General features: G+C 41.4%; 1 protein-coding gene across 2 annotated transcripts in view; it reads left to right on the top strand.

Annotated features, from left to right (window-relative positions):
- Positions 1-18,623, top strand: part of Zmat4 (zinc finger matrin-type 4) — a 373,453-nt gene that overhangs the window by 228,167 nt on the left and 126,663 nt on the right. For both annotated transcript variants that reach the window (XM_076913915.1, XM_034520977.3), the window contains exon 5: positions 10,755-10,982. In XM_076913915.1, the coding sequence (XP_076770030.1) occupies positions 10,755-10,982 (228 nt within the window). The remainder of the gene's footprint in view (positions 1-10,754; positions 10,983-18,623) is intronic.

Below are 18,623 nucleotides of genomic sequence, written 5' to 3' on the forward strand. Positions count from 1 at the left end.
ATTAAAGGCGTATACCACCACCACCACAATTTCATATTGTGCTTTTAATGCAAAATAGAGTCCATTTTCATAACTCGAAAACCATATAGAGTTTCGAGGTCAATGCTAACTTCATAGTATATGCATGAGGAATCTCAGTCCTGAAGTGAGAGAGAAACCAGAAAACCCCTTCTGTGGAGGGAAGATGGTGTGGGCATAAAAGCAGATGTGTTTGTGGGAGTTCTGCTTAGAGAACAAGGCCAGGCTCCCTTCCCACCAGGACTTCCAAATGCTCGGCTTTTCCTGGCCCCAGGCTGCCTCTCTTTCTCCAGATTTAGTAGTGGTACTTTATGTCAGACATGCTTCTCACGCTGATCACTATTCTCATCTCTGATTCCTCTATAAATATTCAAGGGCTATACGAAATGATCCAGAAAGCTGGTTCTCCAGTTGAATAGCTGATGCTGTAGGATAAGTAAATTATTTCCTACCCCTGAGTGTCGGGTATGGGTTGGATGGAGTGGGAAGGTTGACAGATTAATAAGATTCCCAGCTGGTGCCAGTGTCGGTGCCTGCCGGTGCCGATGCCAGCTGTGCGGTCCTCCTGCTGCTCTGACCTTCGTTCCTGCGATCTAGGTAATGCTTCTGGCTCCGAACTCTTTCTGGGAGCAGGTGTTGGGAGGTGGTGAAGAGGCCAGTTCCTGTCAGCAAAACCATTGCACTTGCCTTGATTGTTGCCTCTTGCCTGTGCTGGGTTAGACATCTAAAGTTAGGGGCTGGCATCATATCTAGAGGGAAGCAGTTAACAGGTGGTGAGTTAATTCCTGCCCAAGCAACAAGCAAGAGTTTACCCTTCTATCTGATTTCTCTTTTTAAAATGAATCTGAAAATATTCAGGAAAAATTTCAGAATTATACAACTCACAAATTTAAATTGTACACCACTTTGAACAGAGTGATGAAATCCTTTGTCTTGATGGATCCTGCTCAGTATGTCAATTACTCTTTGGTACAGTGTATCAAAGTTAGATTCGCTGTCTCCCGGTTTGCTACTTAGTAGCTACCATGGGTGTCAGGTAGATTACCCTGGTATACCAATACTTATGTTCAAATGACCCTAAGTTTAGTCAAGAATGGCTCCAGAGTGCAAGAATCATGGTGCTGGCCATTCAGACGTGTCAAATAGCTCCATAAAGCACATCCCTTAAAGGTGAGAGTAAACAGTTTCAGTTGAATTTAAAGAAGGAGGAGGAGGAGGAGGAGGAAGAGGAGGAGGAAGAGGAAGAAAAGAAGAAGAAGAAATAATCTAGATGTGCTAAGATATATAGTAGCAGTGAAACACTGAACACCTGAATGTTGGGGTATCTGGGGTCTCAGAAGTATATCCCACACTGCCATAGGGTACAATGGGTAGAATGTTATAATTCTTAATGTATCTGAAATTAAGCTACAGTATGTGTCTTCAGAATTTTTCCACTATGCCCTTTGATCAAAAGAAATACCTCTTAGATACATTTACCAAATAGCTAGATCCAAACAATTTAAAAAGTCTGTTTTGATAACTTGGTCATTTGAAAATATAATATAAATCAAATGAGAGAGAAAACTTAATCTTTTTCATTTTATCTTTCAATAGCCTTTCTGACTAAGGAAGGATTTTGTCTGCTGAACACTATATAGTTTCACAAACCTTGGCAAGAAACCTTGATACCTTCTCATTGTTCAGTTAGATTAGCTCTGAATAACATCTACAAGTTCAGCTACACAGAAATAGAGATGTGGTGTTTAATGGTAACCATCTGGGTTACCTTGAGCTAGTGGCTTCTGTGGGATCCAAAAGACTTTGCTGCCTTCAGAGTTTAACATCCTTTATGGATTTTATATGAGTTCCACGTGTTTTCTCAGGCCAACTCCACCAAGGGGTTGGGAACTGTGACCACAACCAACGATTCTGCCACTCAGAGGGAGTGAAACATCTCCCCTAAAAAGAATCTGCAGACACCATGCCATGAGACCTTCTCTGAGAGAAACACTGGAGTCTACAGAGAGCTGTTCTCACTGAATCAACAGCAGCCACTATTACAAAGTCAGGGAATGCCCTAAGCAAGCTGTGGGTCTTTCTCAGATGTAAATTACGTTATAGAGAGTAAATCTCTTTCTTCCCTTAACCAAGGCTTACTATGTACAGGCCCAGTACCCGGCACCTGAGATGGATCAGTGAACAAACAGATAATAACCCTTGTTCTATGGAAATTACATTCTAAATTCTTGTTAGTATGAGAAAGTTATAAAAAGCTTTTTCATCTTCTCTAAAGTTCTATGTAATAGCCTTTTTTTTACAGAGATGAAGATTCTACAGAACACAGACGTTCTGAAGATATTTAGATCCTAATCAGTGACTGAAACTGGAGGGAATTATTCTGTATTAATGAAAACCACTGATCTACAACTACTGTCTTAATGAAGACTGATAACATATGCATGCAAGTGGGTGAGGGAGCAGCCCTGTTAGCCGGCTGATTATGCTAAGAATGTTGACACACAACTGAATCAGAATGATAGTTCTGTGGAGCTGCCTTCCTCTTTGCTCATTCTTGGGAAATACACAATGGTATATAGCTTGAAACATCACATACTATAGTGTTTAATTTATAGTGTGGCATGTTTTTTTTTCTTCTTCTTCTTTAAAGCATGGGGAACAAGATTCACTTAAGGGTCTCTCCTATGAGAGGAGAGGTACTTAACTTTATCTGAATAATTGGAACCCTTTTTTAGTCTTTTAAAGTACTGTGAAAAACTGCTTTTCTCCTCTGGGTCTTCTGGGAAGTCGGAAGACACGGGTACTTTCATATTATATTCTGGCATGCTACCTTTCCTCCATCTTAATTCCAGGAAAATCAACAATAAATTAATAAATAAATCATTGCAAATGAAATCTCCTGAGATTTAAGACTGGGTTGTTGGTGCCACAAGTCCCCAGAATCATGGTGTCCCAGGACTAATACTAAAACTTGGTGGCATGAAATGCAGCCTGCACATAAATTATAAAATAAAACTGCTTGCCTCCACACCAATGTGCATATATACATGAATATTTAAAAAATTCACAATCTGGAATAGAAGCAAGTGTTGCTAAGATTCTGATTTGTACCCTTACAGTATTTGTACCTAGTTTTATGTTCTGAGTGTGGACATATCATTTCATGTGTGATTTGGGTTTGTACCCTGTGTACAACATAAATCAGTTCCTTTACCTTATGTTCTGTCCGGAGCTTTTCTGTAAGTCACTTCATGCTTTCTTAAAACATGGTCATACTGTTTTATTTTCTATTGCTGTTTGGTATTTCAGAATATGGATACCTATATCACCTATGATGAATATACGTTCTTTGTTAGCTCTGTGGCTGTTGTATTGAACTTCTCAAAGCTTTCAAATTTAGATTTCAGAAGATATTTATTAAAACATACCCACACCAAGTAAATGTGGCCAAAAGTCCATGGTGTCTTCCTTCTTCCCTTCCCCTTCCCTTCCCTTCCCTTCCCTTCCCTTCCCTTCCCTTCCCTTCCCTTCCCTTCCCTTCCCTTCCCTTCCCTTCCCTTCCCTTCCCTTCCCTCCCCTCCCCTTCCCTTCCCTTCCCTCCCCTTTCCTCCTCCCTTCCTTCCCCCTCCTTCCTTCCCTCCTTCCCTTCATCCTTTTCTTCTTTCCTTCCTTTCTTCCTTCCCTCCCTCCCACCCTTTCTTCCCTCCCTCGCTCCCTTCCTTTCTTTCTTTCATTCCATGTGCATCTAACAGTATGCACATCTGAGTACAAATGGGTGCTCGCATAGTGGCATGGACTTGAGGCAGGTGCCTGCAGAGGCTCAGGATAGCTTGGTGATGGAGTGATTTACACTGGCAGATGGGTCTGCAGCAGCACTTAATGATCCACTCAGATGTGCTATCTACAGTATTTGGGGGAGAAACTGACAATTGATGAAGAATTACTACTGTCATTAATCTGAATTAAGATAAGAAAGAAGAAAGACAGTCTATCACAAATACTGGAAAGCAAGTTCTTTTAAGAAAAAAAAATGCACAATTTCAAATAATGCCCGTTGACAGAAGATGCTGACACCTAAGAAGAGCATTTGGGCTCAACATGATGGCTCATTTGGCCTACTGATCCCCAGGCACAGCTGGGACTCAGTTGGCATAACTGTGAAGCTGGTCACAGCAGGATATCTGGACTTGGCTGTTTCTTATGCTACTTCTTACTAGAGTGCCTAGGCTAAGTGGGTTCATCCCATGGGTGCCAAATTGTACCAATAGCCAATCAAGAATTTGGAGCAGGTGAACTAAGAAAGTATAAGTGGTAGCACAAGTTGGAAGGATTTGCATTGCAGATAAGAATGCCAAGGCAAGAAAGCCACATGCTTTAAGTAAAGCAGGTCCTTGCCTACGCCTCCATGGAATGAGCTCCATGGCAGAGCAGCCTGTGCACTCTTAGCACAATATTTAGAGAGTATACAGAATTAGTGGGGCTATGATAAGGAGGAGGGGGAGGTAGTATTAATGATGGAGACTCAGAAAGTGAGAGGGACAAACACAGAGAGGAAGGTCGGGTGGCGATAGAAAGGAATTGAGAGAAGATGTGGGAGGTGATAAGGGGTGGTGGAGGGAGGGAGGTGTGGATAAGAGCGAAGACAGATGAGAAAATGAGGAAGATTGGCAGAGAGAAAAGTAAGACAGACAAGAGAGGATTTGGCAGATGTGAGGAGGACATGAGGGGGAGAGAGAAAGGGAAGAAGGAATGTAGCCATCAGTGTGGTGTTGAAGAGAACCCCTCCTTGAGAGCTGGTGCTAGAAGTAAGTAATGAGCCATTGCTTGCTAGGCTGCCATCTTGTGATGCCCCCTTGATGACATGGTGATACATTCTGTTGGCATCATTGAAACACCTAAACTTCTCACAGATTTGTCTTTTCCTTGACATCAAGGCAATTTTTTCCTCAAAAGGTAGGAGTGGGCCCAGCAAGTTTTCCTCTTTCAGCTCTGAAAGTTCCATATCTGGACAATCAGTATCAGCCAGTATCGGCCATTTTAGGATAATTGGTACCTGACTTAAGAAAAAAAATTGTTTAGCACACAGTTTCAGAGGGTCCATTTCTTGTTTGCTTGTCCCCCCCATGCTTTGGGGCAGAGCAGCATTGTAAGTGGGGGTGGAGGAAGGTGTGCTGAAGACTCTTGTTCCTGGAAAGCAAGAGGCAGGAGGGGAAATGCAAGGCACCATGCTGACATGTAACCCTCACAAGACATGCCTTCAGGGGCCAAGCTCCTCTAACTGGGCCCATCTCCTCCCTTTGATTACCTCCCTAAAATGTCAGCAGATGATTCCACCAAGAGAAGAATCCATTCACCACTTCAGAGCCCCAGGATGTAATAGTCCCTGGAGATGCCATCACAGATACTGACTGGTGTGCTTTCCCTAATGTCTGAGTCATTTCTTAATCCAACCAAATACATCAGCAGAAGTGACAATCACAATACCATGACAGAAGCCAAAAAAAAAGTTATCTAGACTCCAGGTTAGATGAAACTTCATACTTGAAAGTGAAGTTTCTTGAACAGTACGTACAATTTGTAATCTTTGAAATATAAATAGGCCACCCTACAAAATGATGGTGATTAGAAAATAGTGATTTCCAACTTACCCAATTTAATATTTCTGAAAGAAAAAGAAAGCCTAGGGTGTGAATCCATACTTTGACAAGTTTCTCACTCCACCCTCTGCTTAGGTGTAAATCCCTCCAACAGCTTGTCACTCCTTGTTTATAGGTACATTGGCTATCATGACCCAAGTTTCTCAAGCCCTGTATGGCATAATTTTGAAGAAAAGGGAAATTTTTGCTTTCATCTAAATGTACTTGCTTATAATGTTAAGCATTTATTTACTAATTAGTTAATTAGTTATTCCTTCATTCAATGAAAGATATACACTACTAGCTAGTCACCTCCCATGCTGAGTAGGGTTGCAAGTAGAGTTTCTTGTTACAGACTAAAGCAGGTTTTTGACAGAAGTGCAGACACTGAAAACATTTGTCTCCTCAAAAGATCTGGTGGTTTTGTCAGAAGACACAGACAGGGCTCAAAGGTGCATTATGACTCCTGGTTACTCTTCAAGACAACTCACCCAGTAACCCTCTGTTGAGATGCTGTTCCCTGATAGCTATGTTCAAGGCATGCAGAAGTATATGAACTGTGTTTAAGGTTGGGGATGTGACTCTTCTAAGTCAAGTCCGAGGACTCAATTCCTAGAGAAACTGGGGTCTGCTTGGGTTATTGTTCACTGGCTACAGACCCATGACCTTTTAGTCAAAGCATTTAGGCTGAAAATGTTTTGAAAATGAGAAAATACAGGATTCTATATACGTACTGTGCCAGCTTGCTTTCAATTGTGCTGATAAAACACCATATCTAAAAGCAACTTGGGGAAGAAGGGGTTTATTTCAACTCATAGATCACCATTCTTCACTGAGGAAGTCCAAGGCAGGAGCTTGAAGCAGAAACCAAGGAGGAGCACTGCTCACTGCCTTCCTTTCCATAGCTTGCTCAGCCAGCTTTTAGACAACCAGAGTACAACTGCCTAGGGATTGGCACTACGTTTAGTGGACTATACCCTTCAATATCAATTAACAATTTAGAAAATTTCCCATAGACATGTCCACAGGCCAATCTGATGGAGGCAATTTCTCAAAGGGGGTTCTCTTCTGTAGTTTTCATCAAGTTGGCAACAAAAGCTAACCAATTCATATATTGATACATGCCCAGCATGTAATGAGTATATGAGCCTGGGAAAAGAATTAATAATTTCATTGTAGTATGCTACATATTAACTGGTATATAGCCTATAAATACTATTGCATTACTTCAGGTCAAGTGCTTGTACTAAATGAGTCATGGAGAAATTTGATTCTTTCTAGTTCTTTTAAAAACTGTTTTTGAATTGCAATGAGGGATTGTGTTTATATACTGGAGAAGGCAGTGAATACTGGAGAAGGCAGTGAATACAAACGTATTGATGAAAGTTTATCTTCTCATTTTCCTTACACACATCCATACAAACACACACTTATGTGACTAAGATTACAAATGGTTTTAAGAATTGCCAACTGAATGGTATAGTCAGAAAACGGTTGTCAGTTTAGAGGATGGAGAATGGGCTCCTTCTCAGGTTGTCAGGGCCTCATTCAGTAGATGAACTGAGGAACATCCTACAGGACAGTGTAGCTACAGGAAGGATACATCTCGTAGCCATAAGACAGTGTAGCTACAGGAAGGATACATCTCGTAGCCATAAGACAGTGTAGCTACAGGAAGGATACATCTCGTAGCCATAAGACAGTGTAGCTACAGGAAGGATACATCTCGTAGCCATAAGACAGTGTAGCTACAGGAAGGATACATCTCGTAGCCATAAGACAGTGTAGCTACAGGAAGGATACATCTCGTAGCCATATGACAGTGTAGCTATAGGAAGGATACATCTCGTAGCCACATCCCCAGGTGATGGCAGGTCAAAGTAACAACTCCCCAACTCCCGAAGGGTCTTGTTGGGAAAACAATCAAAATTGCTATTTAACTTTACTAGCATTATTGTATAATATTAGCTTTTTTGAGAGCTGTATTTTTTATAAGGTGCTAAAATAGATGTGACAATTTTCCCACTGCGTATAGAAGAACCAGCTCTGCTGCTGTTGTATATGTTGTGGGGGCCATCTTTTGCATGGAGAGTTAAGAGAGCTGTATTTATGGGTTGTTGGTTTGGTGTTGTTGTTGTTGTTGTTGTTGTTGTTGTTGTTGTTGTTGTTTGAGACAGGGTTTTTCTGTTTGGCCCTGGCTGTCCTAGAACCCTCTCCATAGACTAGGCTGGCCTCAAACTGAGCTGAAGGAATTACACCTAGAACTCAGTTCCTCCTCAGGGTTAGGGTTAGGGTTAGGGTTAGGGTTAGGGTTAGGGTTAGGGTTAGGGTTAGGGTTAGGGTTAGGGTTAGGACCTTCCTGCCTCTACCTCTGGAGTACTGGGATTAAAGGCATGTACCACTACTGCTATTTTATGGTAATTTTAAAGGAAATATGTCAGTACTTATGGCTGTGGTTCTCAGCACTTTATGAACATTAGAAACATGGACCAAAGTTAGATTGAGAGACTGTGTGATGATACCCTTGGACTTGCTTCTTTTACTTTTCTGTGTTTGGTTTGAAGTACAGTCTGGACATCGACATTTAAATGAATCTAATGTTAAAAACAATACAGGCACTGGTTTTGAGTGGTTAACTCCCCTGGTTTTAAATTTGAGAAGGGTAAGTGAGGTCAGTATTGGATATTTTCTTACAAGTAGAATACATAAAATATGAAAGCATAGTAAAATTACATGCTGCCTAAAAGGTGGTTTTTCAATCAAAGATGTGGTATTCCTATTTGTATTCATTTGATAAGGACAGTACACTTGCACAAGCATTGTGTTACAATCCATGCACATATAGATTTTACTAAAACTGAGAGACTGTGCTCCTCCTATACAAATTTCCATATTTAGCATGGAGTCAAAGCTGTAAATAAGTAAGCATTTCTACAGCCTGCTCATTCCCACTCAGTGAGCCTGTAACCATAAATGTCCCACCTTAAGATGGTGGCTCCGAGGTGTAGCTTCGTGGCAACCAAAGATGTCAGGAATCAGGAAGCTCACAGGGTTCAGGGGAGCTGAAGCCCCAGACAGGATCTAACTGATTCAAGGCTGCTTCTGTGCTGCTGCCTTCGTTTACTTTCATGGGCATGATGGGATTGGGAACTGGCTTGAGATGGGGAGATGGTGGGAAAATGAACTTTCAGGGTTACGAGATAAGAAGCTGGAATTTGGGGGCTCAAAGCTACAACACAAACAGAAACAAACAGAAGAGACAACAGCTTTCCTGTTTGCCCACATGCTTATCTATTTGATAGATCCTTTCTTGTGTGCCATTCCTGCCCGGATATAGAATATCAGGTATCAAGTAAAAAAAAAAAAAATGACCGAGAAATCCCTTTTAGCATTTGATATAAAGAAAAACAATCCTGCTTCAGGAGTCCGTGCTCATTCAGACTGAATGTTTGGTGTGCTTCCCATTGCTGTGTAGCTGTGTATCTTTAGAAACCGATAAGGACGTAAGGAAACTTTAGCAGCCAGGTACAATTTCTTTGAGATAGGAGACGGATTTCTTTCTTTCAACAGGTCGACTGCATATTTGTGGCTTTCATTGGTGTTGCTAAGTCATGACAGAATGATACCAGATGGCAGCTGAGACATACAGCTCACATTTGCACTTCATTTCTGTATGGTTCTAGCTGACCAGATCCAGAAGGGAAGCTTTTAAAAACCATTAAATGTATCAGAGTCCCTCCACACATAGGCCCATGTAGTTTAATCTTAGCTACAACTATGATGAACACTCAGGATTAAAGGGAGACTGCCTGAGACACTGTCACGATCCACAGTGCTTGGATGTAACTGTCATATTGCAAGTATGTATTTGTATATTAGTTGCTCAATGCAAACATAAAAGGACCCCCCCCCTAAAACTCTGGAAGCTCAAGGAATTGATTAATTAGTTCTTTAACTTGTCTTTGATGTCCCAAGCTGTTGCTTTCCCTTGGAAGAATAACCTAATTGTCATGATTTTGTCAACTACAGATCCTGGAGATTTAGGGACATGTGGAAGATGCTGTTAAATTGCTTATGACTAATGAGCCATCGAGACTGAATACAAGTTTCTTCCTCCAAAATAATTTGGATTGAAACATTTTCTTCCTCTGATTCAGAGAAATCCTTTATAAAACAAAGAGGTGGCAGATCTTTAGCCCCTGTGTTTGCTAAGCACGAAAGGTGTTCTTGGGGGGTGGGGGTGGCTTCTCAGAAGGAACGCTGTTGGCCTTGGAGCTTAAATATTTGGTCATGTACCATCCATAACTCATTCTCTCTCTCACCTTTATACCATCCCCCTTGCTGTCTTTGAAGTCAGTCATCTGAGAAATAGGACAGTAACTCCAGGCACGCTCATTGTAAAGAGAGAGGCATTTTGTATGTTGAAAGCATACAGAAGTTATTTTTACTTTCCATTAGTAAACTCCTTCAACTTCAATTCTATTCTTTCCCTAGGCTAGAAATAACTGTACGTTCACAATGGGATGTGTTAAATTAATAGCTGGGAGTACAATCTCAAAATAGTGATATGTGCCCTTTCAGCTTAGATAAAGCAACATCTGCTCGGGAGAGTGTCTCGTCTGGTCTTTCTGGGAGAGAAATTGGACTTTCGAAGTCAGTGTTAGCAGGCATGGTTTGAAATAGCCTATACCAATAAAAAGCTGACATATTTGGCATGGCTTCCTTAGTTGGTAGCATGCGAGTCAGCTAGCCAGCCACTCTGCTTATTGGCTCTTTCAACTTTAGCACCAGCTGACCCATTCAGAGCCTTTTATTCCTGGTTGTGCTTCAAGGTGACTGACAGAAAATTCCTTCAAGACTTTAATTTAAAACTATTTTCACAAAGTGACCATCCTTTGAGCATGTTGACACAAAACTACACAATCTTTGCTCTCAGCACTTTAGTTTAGAGACTCTTATTTGTACCCAATTAAAAATTATTGTTGGCAAAGGTAAATTTTTTTTGGTCTTGATAAAGCCCCTGCCATCCTGAGCATGGCCTGCGGATTCCTCGGTGCTGAAGGGAAGTGTGCCCTAACATGTTGTTGCTTTCTCCCACAGCCGCACCACTGAATTCACTTAAGGCCCCTCGAGTGGACACAGCCCCCGTGGTCGCGTCTCCCTATCAAAGAAGAGACTCAGACAGGTACTGCGGTCTCTGTGCAGCCTGGTTTAATAATCCTCTGATGGCCCAGCAACATTACGATGGCAAGAAACACAAAAAGAACGCAGCACGGGTTGCCTTGCTAGAGCAACTTGGAACGTCTCTGGATCTGGGAGAACTCAGAGGTAAGAGAAGTCCCTCAGTTGTTTGTCCCAAACCAGGCTCTCTGCAAAAGCCTTGCATTTTCCCAAAGCAGAATAATGATTCTTAGTGCATTAACTCTTAAGAATGGTGTTAGCATGTTAGCATTTCTTCTAAGCTCCGCCCAACAGTTGCCTAGCAACAGATAGGACCCTGGCTTGGTATAAAAGGACTGTGGTTTCTCTCTCCAGTTCTCCTCCCTCCTCCCCTCCCTCTCCTCATCTTCTCTCCTCTCTTCTCTCCATCTCTCTATCCTCTCTGTTCTTTCTCTCCTCTCTGTCTCGTCTTCTCTCTCTCTCTCTCTCTCTCTCTCTCCTTTTTCCCTACTTCTACTCTTCTTAACCCTTCTTCTCATGCCCCGGTCCCAATACCCGAATACACTTCGTTTTATACTAGCCCCGTGGTATGGCTGGTACCCACTAAGGTACCCTACCATGGTATGGCATGGCCGGCTAAGGCATCCCCTCTTGCTACATCCTATTGCATTTTACAAGCCATATCAGATGGGAATCTCTCAAAGGACAGGATATGAAAGGAAATGAGCAGTGGCTAGCATTAGCTTGACTTTTAAGACCATCTCTGTTTCAAAGTATTTACTTCTATATTGGTATCGATTCCCTTTCTTATCAAAGATGTGGATCAATGAGTCATTTTTTTCTTTCTGTTTACTTTTAACCCCTTCCCTGGTGAATGCTTTTGTAGAAAAGCAGAAGAGAAGGTCAACAGTGGTGCCTTATGTAAACTTGTGTGCTATTCTACATCCAGCCAAATAAAGCCATGGTGTGCCATGTGGCCCACTGCAGCCATTGCCTGCCTCCTGACCCCAGGTCTCTAAGATGCCGGAAAGCACTGGAAGTTTGTGTGGGTTGGCTGTTACTGAGGCTGTAGCAGAGGCTTGGATAGTATAGAGTAGCAAGCAGTGCTGTGGGTTCCTTAGTGGTCATAAGGAATTTATAGGACTCAGTGAGATATTTTACCCTCAATGATCATTTAAGCGTTTCTTGATCATATAGACATTTTTACCAGCCTGGTATTGGTAATGTAGACACAGATCAACATTTCATACTATATACTATGTTTTTTTTTTTCTCAGAAAAAGATGTTATGTAAAGTACTATTGATCTGTGTATTTCAGACTGATACATTGTATTTTAGGTGTGATTTTACAAGCTGGACGGGAGACCAGCAATAATAACACTTGTGAACTATAAAGTACCAAATTTATAACCAGTTTTGAGAAGATAACCTGAATTCAACTGGGTTCCGCAAGAACTAATGCTTTTAGTGCCCCGAGCTGGTATTGGATCCTGAAGAGGGATGCTCCTGGCAGTAAATGGGTTTAGGTAACTCTTAATCACAGAAGTGGGATCAAAGGCCATGGTGTGATGTGAGCTAAGTTCATTGAGGAAGGCTTTGCCAAGGAAAAGGACTTGAGATGGAGCCAGATGTATGAGTAAGTGAGACAGCTGTATGAGCAAAACCATGTGTGTGCCAAGAGGCAGGGCACATAAGCAGGGAACAGGGCTCCATGCACCCTCTGAAGAGTCAGAGCCCGCTGTGTGGGTTTGAGTTTCAGGGCCCAGGATGCACCTGCAAAGCTGCAGTTGAGCCCGATTCTTCCTTAATGTTTAAACAGTGACTAAGAACAAACATGCAAGTACTTTGCTTACTTTCTTGGGCAGTTTCTAGTTACAGAAAAAACGATACCAGTCCTTACTGTGTAGTCTGTCAGCTAGCTTCACATTGTAGAAGGTTTTAAGCCAATGGAACTGTTGTGATTTTGTTGGAGTTTCTGGTGTTAACATTATTGTCTTGTAAACAGAGAAGTCTTCCTATAGCCGAGGGCCACTCCACAAAGCTGCTATTAGTGGCAGCGGTTAACAGGTCGGCTCTTCTGGCTCCTTCATAGCAGGGCACTGGGAGAGAAAAATGAGAATTTATTTATTGTCTGTGCCACAGCATGAAGAAAAATTATTCCTATAGCACATTCTTCTTGTCTAGTTTGAATTATCTGCACTGCATCTTTTATGTGCAACTACATCTTAATGACTTGGGCGTCGGATTCTCTCACACTGGAGTGGCTTGTCTTTGGTATGGAAGACAGAAGGATGCTCTTTGACTTGGTACCGCTATCTGACTGTGACTCACTAGCATAAGGAGCGCTGTCCTTGGATCCACCTTTTCAGTCATGCCACCTGATGTTTGGATATATATTTATGCAAATGTTCCATTCTGCAGACAATGGAAGAATAAAGCAACCTTGGGAAATTTTCAGTCTTTAAAAGATGCACACGTATATACTATTTTTGACATAACCCTAAATCATGATTAATTAATAAGGCAAAAAATGCATTGGAAGTACAGACATGTCCTAACTTAAAAAAAAAAAAAAGTACCGGGTGGTGGTGGAACATGCTTTTAATCCCAGCACCTGGAAAGCAGAGGCAAGTAGGTAATTGTGAGTTTGAAGTCAGCTAAAGAGGGTACTAGGACAGATAGGGACACACACACACACACACACACACACACACACACACACTGCTTCAGGAAGATGGAGGATGCTGACAGACTTGCTTTTTCCTCTCTCACAGCATGTTGCTCGTGGTTTTAAATGCCATGGTTATCATGGCTTGCCTTCCTTCCTTCCTTTTTTTCTTTCTTTTTAGAAAATATTTCTTCCTATTCTTCATATAGATTGTTAGCAACTTGAAATCTGGCACTCTTGTTAGTTCTTCTTATTGATGTGCAAGCTCAAAGCATCTAGCTTACTGGAAGGAAATAATAGTTGCTCAATAATTGCTGAATGAATAACAATAAAATGTCAAACAAAACCAAAAATAAGCCAAAAAGAGCTGGCCCACAATTCTGCATGCCTCATTTCTATTAGGTCCCCGATTGAATAATTTTCATAATACATTCTTTATGATTCTTCTAATTTAAAAAATTATGTGTATTTTTGTATACACTTAAATGCACAGATACTAAAGTGTTATGCTTTTATGAGTTTTCACAATACAAGTACTTGAATAATCCATATTCCTGTGATCATATGGGACTTCTTTATATCTTGAGAAATGTCTGGATATTCCTGTTTAGCCCCAGTCTTCTGACCCCCATGCACCACACACATGAACATGCCCCTTCATATAATCATTGTTTGTATGATTTGTATGTGACCAAAGATGCTCTTGACTTTTTTTCCCTACAAGCTTATAGTTTTCATTATTATGTCTCATATTATGGTAGATCTCAAATTAACTTTTTGTAGTTTGGGGTAGGGGAGTTGAAATTAATTTCATTTGCATCTATTGTGTAACAATTACAAAATTTCTGAATTACCTCGAATTATTTTGTTGAAAATCTGTTGTTTGTAGAGCTGGAGAGATAGCTCAGCAGTTAAGGGCACTTGCTATGCTTGCAGAGGACCTGGGTTTGGTTATAGCATCCACATGATAGCTCATGACCTCTGTAACTCCAGTTCCAAATACTCTAACTCTCTCTTCTGGCCTCTGAAAGTGTTGCACACACATGCTGCTAACGTAACACCTAGGCATAAATAAACTCTTTTTTAAAGAGGAAAATTCCATTGTTTGTAGGTACATTTATTTCTGGACATGTTTTTTTTTTTTTTTTTCTTTCAGAGAACCTCATGGCCTTACACATTATGCTGATGGTTTAGCATTGGGACAATCTTGAAGGCAGGGACTACATGGTCTCCAGTTTGAAGAGAGCGTGGCTATTCTAACTCCTTCGCATTCTGTATGATTTTCAGAATCAGCTTTTCAGTCTGCAGGCAGAAAGCTATCTGGGCTGTTGAGTGAGATTAAATTATGTGCCGATCAGTGTGGGGGAATTAAATTATTCAAAGGATAGAATCATGTGATCTGTGAATATTTTCTCTCTTCTTGTGACTGTAATGTCTGCCAATGATTTAGAGTCAGGGCAAACCTTTTATGCATCATTTGTTCAATTCATGTTGACTATTTGGTGTTCTTTAACCTATTACAAAGTTGCATATATAATGACTTTATTTAATGTGTTTGCTGATAGCATTTAGAGACTTTTAGACAGTGACCTTAATTTCTGTGACGTACAGATAATTTTTATGTTATTTTCATATAATTTAATAATTCAAATAATGCATACTTAGTACTGTTTTGGGTGCTGATTGTATGTTGTCACTGGAAACTGTAGCACCACCTCATTCTGGCTTTTATGGCCTCATTTAGCAGGTAAAAATTTTAAAGGAAAAATTTCTACAGACTAACAAAGCATTACAAGTAAGATTGGCTTGAATATTAATTAGTGTGTACAGTCAAGTATCGACTGTGGTGTTATTTGTTCCAAGAAAACAAATGATGGCTTTTACACATCTGAATTACAATTTAACAAGGGAGGCCCATTTCTCTTCCTGAACACGAAGTCTTCTATAAAAACAGCTACCGGAGCATGGAATTATGAAACTTAATGGTTGAAAGGTACTCTAGAGTTTTTCTTTATGGTTTAATCTCTTTGTGCTGGCATAAAACATCTAGAGAAGGCACTTTCTTATTTAGAAATAGTGGCAATGTAAATTCTGAAACTATGACTACTTGTGTATAGAATATTCATTTTATACACCTTAATAATTTCTTTAAAAGCTTCAGAATGAGACAAAGCCCAGGTTTATTTATTGTTTTTAGAGGACTCTAGATTCTTCTGCTGTAATTCTGTCTGAAGACATAGCTTTCGAGTGCATTTGAAAATTTAATAATGCTTCCAAGAACCAAAAGATTAATAGCCCTGTAAGACATATTAACTATCATTGAATTATACATGCCCTTTCTTTCTACAGAGCAAGATTCTGAGGTCTAGAGCTTTAAACAGCTTATTCTCCTCTGACCTGTTACTAGAGGCATAGGTCTAGGCTCCCTTACCACAAGTGTTCCCATCTCTGTGACTCAGCACCTCCTATTGCAGGTGTACCCATCTCTGTGGCTCAGCACCTCCTATTGCAGGTGCACCCATCTCTGTGACTCAGCACCTTGCTTGCAGATGCACCCATCTCTGTGGCTCAGCATCTTCTATTGAACTGCTTGTACTAGAACCATGAATAATTCACTCGTTGGTTTAGAAAGTTGAGGTTGAACAACTTGTAGGGGTGGATGGGGACATCCTTTTGGAGACCAGGGAGGAGGAATGGGATGAGGAACTCTTGGAGGGTGGACCAGGACAGGGATAATCACTGGACTGTAAAAAAGATTAAAGATAATTTTTAAAAAAATCTTTTTTTTTAAAAAGGGTATTTAAAAATACACTTTAAAGCTTTATATTCCCTCTTCATGGAACCATGGGCCTAAGAGGGAGAGTTCTGACAGGATGTTCTATAATAGCAGCTACTGTCTGGATAGGCTGTAACAGGGACTGATTTCAAGGGGAGACAAAAAATGTACGTAGTACTTCCTATCATAAAAGTTGGGTGTGAGTTAGAAGAAACAGATTTACCTCAAAGTAAGTGGAACATGGGAATGAGAGATTTTCCCATTCTGAATTATTTCTGCTGTGAGGTAGTTAGTGACTTGGCTCTGCTCCATCTTGGCTTGGCCTTTGTCAGCATCTCAGGAGGTGGGTTGCTTAGCAAATCTAGACCCTGCTGCTTCTATGTCTCTTGTTACCAAAAATATCTGTGCTCTGGTGTCTGGACAGTAGATCTCCAAGACTGAGGAGGGGAAGGATGCCCTGGGGAATGAATGAAATAATGTTCAGGACAGCAAGACCAGGTAACATTATCTCAGAGCTCAGTGCCTTAAAACTAAACTCAAGAGTTGTTTATCATCTTCCACATTCACCATAGATGGATTTGGGGGTGATTTTGCCCTGTGGTTCTGGCTTGTGATTTTCCATAATACTGTAGCAGAGATGGGCTCCAGGTTGATGTTGACTGTAACTAGGATAGACTGAAAGACAGAAATAGCTCATTTTACCCTGGGAAATAGATTAGTGGTTGCAAGCCACTGACTGGGGTTGGGAAACCAGTGCTAACGACAATATAGCAGCAAGAAGGGATTTAGGGGTGATGGAAATTGGTCCTTGATCATGGTACTCAAATAGAGGCCATTGTTAAAATATATATGTCCATATACTAAGGGTACAGTGGCTTTTAAATGTATAAAACCGAGTAAATGAAGAAAGAAAAGATGGTCTCCTCTCATGACTGGCAGTCAGTGACAAGTCTGTATTTTTCCCTTGAGTATCTCCAGATGTTTGAGGAACCTCACTCTGTAAGTCCACGTGGGGACTAACCTCAACCTTTTAAAAGACTTGCAGAAAGCATTAGCCCACTTTACACCCAACACCATAAATCAGAGCAGTTGGACCAATGACTTCTGCAAAAGGCATTCCAGTGCTTTAGGGACTGCTCAGTTGGAGTTGGCAGTGTGGTTAGGATCCACCTGTCTCCCTCCACCTGATTGATGGGAGCAGGATATCTGACTAGATATATTTTAGGAGCAGGATTATATTGTATGTTTCATCTCTGATTTACTCATCCATTTATCCTCACCCATTCACCCCCCCACCCCCCGGCATTTTCTGATCTTCTACCACAAGCCAGACACAAGAGGTCAAAGATACCGCATGACCAGAGAAGATTCCTGATTCACCAGGCAACAGGCTAACGGTTAAAGGGACAGGAAAGAAGGGCAAGAGAATAGGATGGGAGGTGGCCTTCCTACAGCAGGTTAGTGATAGCCTTGTAGGATTGTCAAAGCTCTTGAGCTTCATCTGAAAGGTTAGAGAAACAGCTGGATGTGAGGCAATGCTTGTCCTCGACAGAGGGCCACAGCTAGATCATCTTGGGTCATACATGGAGAAAGAATGAGGCATGCTCCAGTACTGAAAGCAGGCAGCATGAGCAAGGCTGATGATGGTTAGAAAGTGAGCTTAGGGACACATGTGGCCACGTTCAGTGTGTCATGATAGGTCATGATAAAGGGTCTCTACTTTCTCCATGAGCATGGTAGGTGTTTGCCTGGCATTGCATATGGATCCAAGGATTGCATCTTCCCTCTACTTAAGGGACGGGCTCCTCTCTGTCCTTGACTTGTTCACTCTGTCCAGCGGTAGCTCTGCTCTTACCACCCCCATGAATACAACCCTTCCCTGCTTCCTTTGTTCATTGCTGTGTTGCCAAGTGGCAGATTTGTAGGTGAGCCAACATTTCTGTTAGAGATCCAGCGCTCATCTGTGATGGACTAAAACAAAGACCTTGAAATTCATTTGGTATTGGAAGGTAACACCAACTGGCTGGAGTTTCTTTCTTAGTGCTTGGCTGAGGCTAGTGGCTCTGGGTTGTTGCAGCCCAAGCTGCCCCACATTTGGGGGCCAAGATGTCTCGGACCTCTCTGTCAATGTTGGAAGCTGCACTGCCAAAAGCCTTTGGGGGCTAAATTGTTAGAGACTGCACTGCCCCAAGCTGCTCTAGTCTGCAGGTTGGGGTTCAGCAAGACAGAGAGTGAAGATGGACGAGAAGAATGGTGACCAGGCAGAATGTGATTCAATCCCGTTTATTCTTCAGTCTCTCTTCCTAGTCCAAGTTCCAAGTCTTGAGTTCTTAGTCCCTAGTTCCTAGTTCCTAGTCCCTAGTG

The sequence above is a fragment of the Arvicanthis niloticus genome, chromosome 16 (genome assembly GCF_011762505.2).
Source record: "Arvicanthis niloticus isolate mArvNil1 chromosome 16, mArvNil1.pat.X, whole genome shotgun sequence".
NCBI classification, from domain to species: Eukaryota; Metazoa; Chordata; class Mammalia; order Rodentia; family Muridae; genus Arvicanthis; species Arvicanthis niloticus.